The sequence below is a fragment of the Zychaea mexicana genome (genome assembly GCF_025766255.1).
Source record: "Zychaea mexicana strain RSA 1403 chromosome Unknown BDB00scaffold_151, whole genome shotgun sequence".
Lineage (NCBI taxonomy): Eukaryota > Fungi > Mucoromycota > Mucoromycetes > Mucorales > Lichtheimiaceae > Zychaea > Zychaea mexicana.
Window position 1 is genome coordinate 83,713 of NW_026516814.1, and position 10,178 is coordinate 93,890.

Consider the following 10,178-nt stretch of genomic DNA (forward strand, 5'->3'; position numbering starts at 1 on the left):
TTCCATATGATAAGAAATCATGGTCTTTGGTGTTGCCTTTCGCCAGGTATACAACATTGTATCCTCTCTTCTACTTTGCATCCTTTTACTATCGAGCGGTAGTACATACTTACATCAAAGTATATCATACCAAATGCATCGCGCTCGCAAATCGTACAGCAGTATCTAAATCGTTCATTTATTTGGCCCAGTGTCACCGTCCACCGCCTTGAAACCAACATGCGCGTCCAACAACCTGCCAACACCAATGACACAAACGAGCATGGCCAGTTTATGCAATATTTACTTTGCATCGGTGATGGTGCTGAGCTGTCGGTGCCAACCACTGATGACAGAGTCCGGCTACCAGATCGGATGCTCATGCCACATTACAACACGTACGAGCTTATAGAAGCCATTTACGGCGACCTGAACGCGCCACGCGTGGATCTTGATCACCTCATCAGTCGCTCCATCTTGACTCCCAAGATTGTCTATGTTACAGCAATTGATAATTTGGTACTCGACCATTTCCCAGGCACTGTTCACGAATTCCAGAGCGCAGATACCGTGGATGATCCTGAAGAGCAAATAACGTACCCACCAGAGCTGCTCAATTCCATGAATCCATCCGACCTCCCTCCGCATTTGCTAAAACTCAAAGTCGGTTGCCCAGTCATGCTTTTGAGAAACTTGCACACCCAAAGTGGTCTCTGCAATGGGACACGGCTGATTGTACGCTCTTTCCAGCGATATGTATTTGAAGCTGAAATAGCCACTGGGCCTCATGCCGGTAACATCGTCTTGATCCCTCGCATAACTCTCACACCTTCACAAACACGTTCCCCCATTCAATTTAAACGCACACAATTCCCTGTTCGCCTGGCATTTGCAATGACCATCAATAAGGCACAGGGTCAAACTTTTAACACTGTTGGCCTCTACTTACCTGAACCTCCTTTCACGCATGGTCTACTCTATGTAGCCATGTCACGCGTCCGCACCCCATCATCTATAAGAATCATGTTAGATCCCGAGAACTCAAGTATCGCGGGTCAGCAAGGCCAAAACACCCGAAATGTTGTTTTCCATGAAGTCCTTCTCTAATTCTCTTTATCTTCTATCCTTTTTTTTATCTTCTATTCTCTTTATCTTCTATCCTCTTTTTTATCTTCTATTCTCTTTATTATCACCTATTCTCTTTTTATCAATATCTCTACATCATCTTTGTCAACACTTCTTTTCGCATTGCATTTTAAACTGGAGATAGTTAAGTATCCAACTTTGACGACTTTCTATGATAGGCTACTTCTCACTGCACAATGATCTTGCTTTTGATTTTGAAAACAGACAATAAGCATCTAATACCAAAACATTGATCCAACCTCGCTCGACAGGGGGGTTTGGGGGGCTTGCCCCCCACTTGGGGGTCAAGGGGGGAACCCCCTTGCGACGCGTTTCCGTTGAATGACACGGAGCGAAGCGAAGGGGCTCATTCAGCCGAGCGAAGCGAGGCAGGTGGATGTTGATATACAGTATTTTCAATAAGTAATGTCGCAGCCAATGAAAATCAATGTCGCGCCCGATGAAAATCAATGTCGTTGTCCAATGGAAATCAATGTCGCTAGCCAATGAAAATTTATGTCGCATGTCCAGAAACGGATGTCGCTTGCTTAGAAATCAATGTCGCATAGGTTAGCAAGGAATTTCTTGGCACACTAAAAATATATATAGGGGTGCGCTGCCTTTTTCCCCAAGCTTTTTTTTCTTCCTCACTACATCGCAATTCAACATGAGTGCACAATTTTTGTACGAAGATGGACAGGGAAATGTTGATGAACATGGCAATCCGGAACCTATGGATTATATTGTTGACCAGGAACAATTTGTCGTTGAAACAATTACCTCTTACACTGAGTACTTAGAGAAGACGGCTTCTGTGGGATCTCAAAGCATCGCAATGCAGGTGGATAAACCAAGCAGCGAAGATTCTCATATGGAGAAAGTGGGTGAAAAGCGAGAATATGTACGCTACACTTGCCAAGATAAGACCAGGTTCTTTAAGCTGAAGATTGACAAGTGCTTGACTGCATCAGCTGCAGCAAAACAGCTTGGTATTCATGTTCGCACTGCCCAGAGATGGGTTAAGCAGTATGATGAACGACCTGATAGTATTTCGGACAAGGGTAAAAAGTCTGGTCGTAGACCCATTTTGACTGCAGAACACAAGCAGACTGTCACCGACTTCATTGATGATAATCCTTCTGCTGCAGTCATCGAAGTAGCTGAACATTTAGCGAAGAAGTATAAGGACCTTCAATTTTCTCGCAGCACTGTTTACAACTTCATGAGGTTTCACTGCAACCTTTCGTTGAAAAAAGCAGACTTTCAATCTGTTGAAAGAAACAGTGTGGAAAAAATTCAAGAGCGATATGACTGGGTCCGTCAGTGGGAACAAACTGACTTGAACTTCCTGACAAACTGCGTATTTCTTGATGAGTCTGCATTTCATATAAACATGAAACGCACAAGAGCTTGGTCAAAGAAGGGTGTTCCTGCTGTTGTTACTGTTCCTACAACAAGAGCGAAAACAACGTCTATTTTAGGTGCCATCTCTGCTTCAGGCTTAATTAAGGTAAGCGTGAGAATCCCACAGCCTCGTAAGAAGAGAAAGGCTGATGACCAATATGAGAAAGTGAGCACTGGCACTGTAACCGGTCACTACATCAGCTTTTTGAAGGATACTTTGGATGAAATGGACAAGTTTCCTCACATGAAGGGACACTATATTGTTATGGATAATGCACCTATTCATGTCAACAAAGATATCGCAAAGTATATTCAGTATCGAGGATATAAATGTGTATATCTTCTTAAGTATTCTCCTGAGCTTAACCCAATAGAACAATTCTGGTCTGTGGCAAAAAGCAAGGTTAAGCGCAACCGGTTCCTGTCAGAGGACACCTTATCGACAAGGATCCGCGATGCATGCAACAGTGTAAGGTCAAGCGACTTCCAAGGTTTTGCTTCACATTCTCACAACTGCTGGGATAAATGTCGGAACAAAGAAAACTTGTAATATTGTACAGCCTCATTAACAACTAATAATATGCATTCAGGTAAGTATCAATCTTTTCTTTTTTTCAGTTGCGCAATATAGGTAAGTAGCAGTGGTAGAAGTCGAATATGGTCAGGAGAAAAAGGGTCAATGACCTGGTAATGGGTCTGCCAAGAAAATCCTAGCTTGGCTATGCCACATTGATCTCTAAGCAAGTGTAACGACTTACTCGTGACACTGTGATGACTGCGCATATCAATATCTGTTATCTGTAATGGCCTCTTCATGACCTCGTGATGTTTGCACACATATTAATTCACGCGCATCCATCTTCATAATTGAATCCATATAAATACCCAACACCCATTCATCAAATAGAAGTCAATTCGATTGTCTTGCTATATCTTGTCTTATCTGGTAACATCCAGTCATTCGACTATCTATCCGGAACTATCCCGTTCTTCCTGTCTTGTTCTGCTCGATCTTCGTCTCACCCTTTCAGTGATCTTTCAATCCGATCTCTGATTCTTGTCTTGTCTCGTCTTATCTAGCGAAAGCACCTAGTACCTTGCCGTTTCCCCGGTTCCCATCTTGTCTTGTTTTGATTAATCTCTGGTCTTGGTCCTGTCTTGTCCTAGTCCTGAAACCTTACATAATTATAGCAAAACGATCTATTGCAAAACAGTTTACAGTAGTTTGCGTTTGAAAATGTAAAAATCGAGATAGCAAGATGTAATTTTTAGATCGTATGATGTAATTTTGCCAAACACATTGTACTTTGGAAACGGTCGATGTCATTTCTTTGAGCCTGATGTAATCATTGACAACAAAATAGCCGCACAGAATTTGGTAAGGTCAATTAACGCATTGGTACTGTTCTCCTGCAGCTTATTTGACGTGGTCTATTCTGACAAATACGAGTTCAGAATACGTGCATTAAGAAGTATTATCAGTCAAAGGAACAGCTCTTGAGAGACAAAGTAAAGATGCATTTATGGGATAAAGCAACATGAGTACAAAAAAAAACGAATGGGGGTCGGCCAGGTGATCCATTTAAATGTTCACAGAGAATTTAGTCAAAGGGGCGCTAGCACTATGGTATCCATCCACATGACGTTTATCAACATTGGTCCCTAGGCAAATATGACTCGACAAAGAGGTATTTGGCAATGTATAGAAAGTTAGTACACAAAACTCGTCCAGAACCGTCAATATAAGTAGCTTACCGATTCGACGGTAGCACTTGGAAGAGCAAAAGACAGTATTGACCCTGGAGCCACGGCCCATGGTTTGGTTGTTGCAAAGAAGAAAACACATGGGGCGCTATTGTCTTCGGTAATTGGGAAACCGAGCGAGCTCCCAAAAGGATCAAGCTGACCAGAGACATATGCCATCACCATAAGGTGTCCCAAAGCCATACGTAGTCCTATTGTCATCTCGTCTTCATACCCGACATCGAGTCAGTTCTTTTGATTCCAAGTGCACCTCATCCCGACAGTATTGACCCTGGAGCCACGGCCCATGGTTTGGTTGTTGTGAAGAAGAAAACACATGGGGCGCTATTGTCTTCGGTAATTGGGAAACCGAGCGAGCTCCCAAAAGGATCAAGCTGACCAGAGACATACGCCATCACCATAAGGTGTCCCAAAGGCGTACGTAGTCCTATTGTCATCCCGTCTTCATACCCGACATCGAGTCAGTTCGAGATGGGCAAAAGGCAAAATATTTTTACGCTGCCCCAGTTTTAATTCCCACAGGCGACGTCATAGGCTTTTGAAATAAGAGTCCGACGTCAGCAAAATATGCTCGCGACACTTTCGCCTGCCTTCACTTGCATTACACATGGACCTTAGCGAGTATTACGATACGTACAACGGGAATGACAAGTACCGTCGCTTCTTTGCCGCAAATAGCCTTAAGGATTGGGGATTCTATCACTTCAAAAATCATATTAAAAAAACAGTGCGCAATCCTCCTTCGTCCAACACGCTAGAATCTTCCTACCGGAGGTGTCTCGACGCTATCCAGAAGGATTCCTCGACACCAGATAGCGTCAAGCAAGAACTAAAGAAGTTGTTAAAGGAGGTATGAACAAGATAAGAATGATCCACGTTACCGTTTCCTCATCTTTTTCGTATTAGAACGACAATGGCACTTCGTCACCAGCAGTCTCGTCGAACACATATCACTTACACCAAGGAGATAATTCGTTCGCATTCGTCAACTCTACTAATTACGGGGCTAATATGGTTGGGAAGGAAGGTCCCGGTGACACCACCACCACCACCACCACAGAACCACGCTCCGAAGGGTCTGTCCTTGGCAAACGAGGTAAGTTTTCCCGTTGTGCACGTATGTGTATACTTAGAGCTGATGATCTCATACAAAAAAGCAGCAAGTTCTGAAAACCAATCCGACCAGGATACGCATCCGTTACCCGCACAACGTGCCCGAACAGTGGAGATGATGTACAACGCGCTGGCTTCGAACGAGCCACAAAAGACTCCAGAGCCGATTACGCCCAAAGATTTTAGAAAAGCCGTGTACGAAGCTGGCGTCAAAGTGGTAAGCGCGCAGTTGGCTCATCGATAGTTGTGGATTAACATACCTTTTCTAGCTGAATAAGCAGCTGTCTCTCCAGGATGCCAGCGACCTGCGCAAGCTCCTGAACAATTTCACCGCATCTGATTCGCTTGGAGAGCAGCTGGACGTCATGTCGGCCAACCTTGCCCTAAAGATAAACTTGTCTGAAATTCACCAAGTCAACGCATTGAAGCTTTCCTTGTCACGGATCGTCGATACCGTCAATAGCCAAACTGAAAAGATATTTCGCAAGCATATTACCAATAGCAGCTTCTGGGAGCGAGTTGCAAAAGTACAAGAAATTAACCTCGGCCATGGCATGGCCCCAGCGGTCAGGGCACTTTATGGTGAAATGATTGCCTTGGGCACGGATATCCCACCCGACATGAAGCAGATGTACCAAAACGCTGTAGAATGTCAGTCGTTATCAGCTAAAGAGGCGAAGCAATTGTACCTTGAGTCAGTAGCCAAAGCTGCGCCTATGTACAAGAAACTTGATACGAAGCTTTTGCGGATCGCGATTGCCGAGGAAAAGGTGGCTCTACTGAAATCTGACGACACCCAGTGCTTGCAATTATTGGATATCCTTGAAATTGTGGCCAAGGCTTGCCTGACCGACCCCGCCGCCTCCCCTAATGACAACGACAGTAGTGAACTCACTTGCTACAGGAAGTGTACGAAAATACTTGATGAGGTGCTAAACGGTAGCAGGCTGCAAATCTTCGATGGGGAGACGACGTGCAAAGCCTCCAAATCGATCGCAAAAATGCATGAAAGGGTTTTTGGTTCGAACATTTCGTTGAACAAAGGATTTGGGCGCCGGATCGATCTGATTCTTTCCGCTCAGAATGAGGAACTATCTACGAGCGAATGGAAGAGACTCAAAGTATCACCGCGAAAGTCGCTGATCCAGCAGGCCAAGAACATTAGGATGAATAAGGCCATCCTTTCCTATCTGCTGAGTCTTCCCATTGACGATAATCTCATGGATAATGTATATACCGTTGGTATGGACTTCACCGGCCGGTGGGGTATATGTTTGCGGTGAAACGCATCGAAGATGTGTATGTCTCTCGCCGTCTTTCAACGCTTGTAATACCTACATATCTCGATGAGCTACCTTCATTCATTGATACGCTGGACCGGTTGTATGCTTGGCGACAACATCACTGCAATCTCAAGGATATTGTTCTCCCAGCCATCCGAAGTCAAAAACAAGCCGCACATTTCGCCAACATCTGCGGGTCTGATGATGCCGGTATTCCCGGATCACCAAACATTTACTTGACACCTACCAAAAAAGCTCATGGCAGATTGATTGATAATGACATCATTGAAAATGACGATGGTGATGACGCTGAGGAAGACTATGATAGTGATTAATTGTTTTCGCCGGGAAAATCTTCCACGCTCATTTCTCCTTTATACCACCACACTGTACATTTTAGCAACTTTTAGTCCAATATTCTCATCCTGCAGCATCAATAAAAAAGGCTACACTCATTGTTCTTGTAATTAGGGTGGCAACCGAAAGTATATGTCAAATATGTTTTCACCAATAAAACTAGTTTCAGCTTCTACAGAAGACGCTACGGAAAATACATCTTCGGCCAAGCTGATATTCACCAAGTGCTAAATGGAAATTTGTTGCATGCTAAGACGAAAAATACTGTCAGGGCGGGGCAGGGTTCAAGGCAGGGAGAGTTGATCTGTTTTTTCAACAGGACAAGAGACGAGGGCAATGGACGGGGAGCAAGGTTGGCTTTACCAGGATACAAAGGGTACAAGATACAAGATACAAGATACAAGATACTTCTCTATAGCAGTCTATGATCCCACTATTTATATTCTAACACTAAGCAAAGAGGATAAGATATAGAGGCTTGAGAGGGCTGAGGGATAACGGGCTGGTGGATAACGGGCTGATGGAGGCTGAAGAAAAGGAGGCAGGAGTAACACGTGATCCATGCCATGGCTCATGGTTCATGACAAATACTAAGCGCCAATCATTAGGAAAATCCAATATTGGATCCCGTGATTGCCTTGATTACTGATGCTTTGATCCGGGGAATATCATGCTACTTTGGTTCCTCTTTTTGGTATTCCCTCCTTTTTGGCATGCTAGTGACGCCTTGGATTCAGCACCTTCTCGACATGGGGTTGTTGCATACATCGAGTACTCCAGTTACTCAATCCAGGCGAGTCGATCTTACCCATCTAATAGATCTGACATGTTTATATAACCCTTCTTAGCATCCTCGGCTTACCGACCGTATCAAATTCTGTGTGGCTATTTTCTTTCTGTGTCGCGGAAGAAGCTTTATGCCAACCTCCAGACACATGCTCCACTTTACGTTCTGTTGCCATTAGTTACATCAAGGTCCAAAAAAATGACATCGACTGTTTCAAAACTACAATGTGTTTGGCAAACCTACATCGCAGAATCTAAAAACTACATATCGCTATCTCAACGTCTACATTTTCAAACGCAAACTACTATATCTTGCAGCAATGGCGAACGATCTATGGCGAGAAATGGCGAACGATCTATGAGAGCAATAGCTAACGATCTATGGCGAGAAATGGCAAACGATCTATGGCAACAATGGGTAGACGATTTTTAGTGTGCCAAGATATTCCTTGCTGACCTATGCGACATTGATTCCTAAGCAAGCGACATCCGTTTCTGGACATGCGACATAAATTTTCATTGGCTAGCGATATTGATTTCCATTGGACAACGACATTGATTTTCATCGGGCGCGACATTGATGTTCATTGGCTGCGACATTACTTATTGAAAATACTGTACAGTGCTTCCAACAACCGAAGTCGGTGCCGTTAGAATCGAATTCGCTGGCCAATTAAAATTGAAATCGCTAACCAATCAAAATCAAATTCGCGCTTTCACAAGTGGAAGTCGTTATTTTTAGAAACCATTTCGCCCTATTAGAAATCAGTGTTATTTCTTGGCAGGCGAAAAAAATTTTAAAGGCAGAGATTCCTTTTGCAAGTTTTTTTTTCTTTTCTTTCTGATTCCTGAAGGATGTGTCTCGGCTGTTTCGTGATCGCCTACTATGAATATTAAAGAAAAGAGAATCGTAACAATCAATGGCAATAACAATTATAATCCTCCCCTCACGTATGCCTTTAAGAATGTTATCCAAACCAATATATATCACCTTGAAGGACTGGTCTCGGCTGTTTCGTGATCGCCAACTATGGCTATTAAAGAAAAGAGAATCGTAGCAGTCAATGGCAATAACAATTATATTTCTCCCCTCACGTATGCCTTTAAGAATGTTATCCAAACCAATATATATCACCTTGAAGGACTGGTCTCGGCTGTTTCGTGATCGCCAACTATGGCTATTAAAGAAAAGAGAATCGTAGCAGTCAATGGCAATAACAATTATATTTCTCCCCTCACGTATGCCTTTAAGAATGTTATCCAAACCACTACATATCACCTTGAAGGATGTGTCTCGGCTGTTTCGTGATCGCCTACTATGAATATTAAAGAAAAGAGAATCGTAACAATCAATGGCAATAACAATTATAATCCTCCCCTCACGTATGCCTTTAAGAATGTTATCCAAAACACTATATATCACCTTGAAGGACTGGTCTCGGCTGTTTCGTGATCGTCAACTATGGATATTAAAGCAAAGAGAATCGTAGCAATTAATAGCAATAAGAATTGTCGTGCAATACAACATCAAAACAAATGAGAACCCTCTTGTGTAACCCTAGTCGCGAAAGCCATTGTGTCTTGTAAAAAATCCGTATGTGCGCTTAGCATAGAGCTCTATGGTAATTTAAACAGAGATCCGTATGAGAAGTTACCATAGAGCCCAAAGTCTACAACGCAGCATGTTGTGTGGTTGGAAAGTGGCTGTACAACCGTCAAAACAGCCAAGAACTGATCAACTATGTATATACAAAAAAAAAAGTTATATGAATTAGTAGTAATAAAGATCATGGTGGCGGGCTTCTGTCAAAAGCTTGCTTCCCACGCTTTCAGGCTGTACCCTTCTCTTCCTTCTGCCATTCACCAACCGCAATGACTTGAGACTTTTGTTGTCGTTTGCAATGCTAGATTCAGTAATGTTAACTTTGACATTGTTCGTTATAAAAACTACTTTATATATGTGCAGCAAAGAAAGAATAATACTCACACGGCAACAAGAGCACCTTTTTTCGAGTGACGGACCCGCTTTATACACAAAGAGAGGGCATAAAGAGCTTGCTACCGTTCAGGTCGTACCTGTCCGTTCATTCCACCATTCACCAACCGCAATTGTTTGAGATTTGTGTTGCCCTACAGTGTACAATTCCGATTGCAATAAAGTTAACTTTGACATTGCCTTTGACATTGTTCGTTGTAAAAAATACTTTATATGTGCAACAAAGATAAAATAACATACACTTCCGCTGACACCGCGACTCGATCAGCTGCAAAGATTGTTGTACGCAATGCGCGAATTGCGTACTGCCACCCACGTTGAGTGTCTGTAAGAGCACCTTTTTTCCAGTTACAGAACCGCTTTATACAAAA

General features: G+C 43.1%; 4 protein-coding genes across 4 annotated transcripts; 3 read left to right on the forward strand and 1 right to left on the reverse strand.

Moving 5' to 3' along the window:
* The first annotated feature begins 4,813 nt into the window (after nt 1-4,813).
* Nucleotides 4,814-5,661, forward strand: BDB00DRAFT_150322 (uncharacterized protein). The gene is made up of 4 exons (XM_053116247.1): nt 4,814-4,923; nt 5,031-5,122; nt 5,179-5,368; nt 5,459-5,661. The coding sequence occupies exons 1-4, from the start codon at nt 4,917-4,919 to the stop codon at nt 5,569-5,571; spliced, it is 402 nt and encodes a 133-aa protein (XP_052973431.1). The 5' UTR covers nt 4,814-4,916; the 3' UTR covers nt 5,572-5,661.
* A 602-nt stretch (nt 5,662-6,263) lies between these two features.
* Nucleotides 6,264-6,557, forward strand: BDB00DRAFT_744246 (uncharacterized protein; the record flags this gene model as incomplete). The annotated part of the gene is made up of 1 exon (XM_053118510.1): nt 6,264-6,557. A coding segment is annotated over one exon (294 nt), but the record flags the coding sequence as incomplete, so codon positions are not given.
* An 870-nt stretch (nt 6,558-7,427) lies between these two features.
* BDB00DRAFT_855899 (uncharacterized protein) lies at nt 7,428-8,740 on the forward strand. Its single transcript, XM_053125755.1, has 2 exons — nt 7,428-7,818; nt 7,939-8,740. Exons 1-2 carry the CDS (start codon nt 7,696-7,698, stop codon nt 8,242-8,244), a joined length of 429 nt encoding a protein of 142 aa, XP_052973433.1. The 5' UTR covers nt 7,428-7,695; the 3' UTR covers nt 8,245-8,740.
* On the reverse strand, nt 8,372-10,037 carry BDB00DRAFT_150037 (uncharacterized protein). Its single transcript, XM_053116246.1, has 5 exons — nt 10,016-10,037; nt 9,680-9,941; nt 9,467-9,550; nt 8,947-8,983; nt 8,372-8,845 (listed from the first exon to the last, which is right to left on the reverse strand). The coding sequence occupies exons 2-5, from the start codon at nt 9,741-9,743 to the stop codon at nt 8,500-8,502; spliced, it is 531 nt and encodes a 176-aa protein (XP_052973434.1). The 5' UTR covers nt 9,744-9,941; nt 10,016-10,037; the 3' UTR covers nt 8,372-8,499.
* Nucleotides 10,038-10,178: the final 141 nt, after the last annotated feature.

Excerpts from the sequence above, each read along its gene's own strand:
- BDB00DRAFT_855899 (XM_053125755.1), top strand. The coding sequence starts at position 7,696 with ATGCTACTTTGGTTCCTCTTTTTGGTATTCCCTCCTTTTTGGCATGCT. Across the intron at positions 7,819-7,938 it reads ACTCCAGTTACTCAATCCAG|CTTTATGCCAACCTCCAGAC; the intron begins GCGAGTCGATCT and ends TCGCGGAAGAAG.
- BDB00DRAFT_150322 (XM_053116247.1), top strand. Across the intron at positions 5,123-5,178 it reads TAAAGAAGTTGTTAAAGGAG|AACGACAATGGCACTTCGTC; the intron begins GTATGAACAAGA and ends TTTTCGTATTAG. Across the intron at positions 5,369-5,458 it reads GTCTGTCCTTGGCAAACGAG|GATACGCATCCGTTACCCGC; the intron begins GTAAGTTTTCCC and ends CAATCCGACCAG.
- BDB00DRAFT_150037 (XM_053116246.1), bottom strand. The coding sequence starts at position 9,743 with ATGTCAAAGTTAACATTACTGAATCTAGCATTGCAAACGACAACAAAA. Across the intron at positions 8,984-9,466 it reads TGTAGACTTTGGGCTCTATG|TTGGCGATCACGAAACAGCC; the intron begins GTAACTTCTCAT and ends TAATAGCCATAG. Across the intron at positions 8,846-8,946 it reads GCCGAGACCAGTCCTTCAAG|CCATAGTTGGCGATCACGAA; the intron begins GTGATATATATT and ends TTTCTTTAATAG.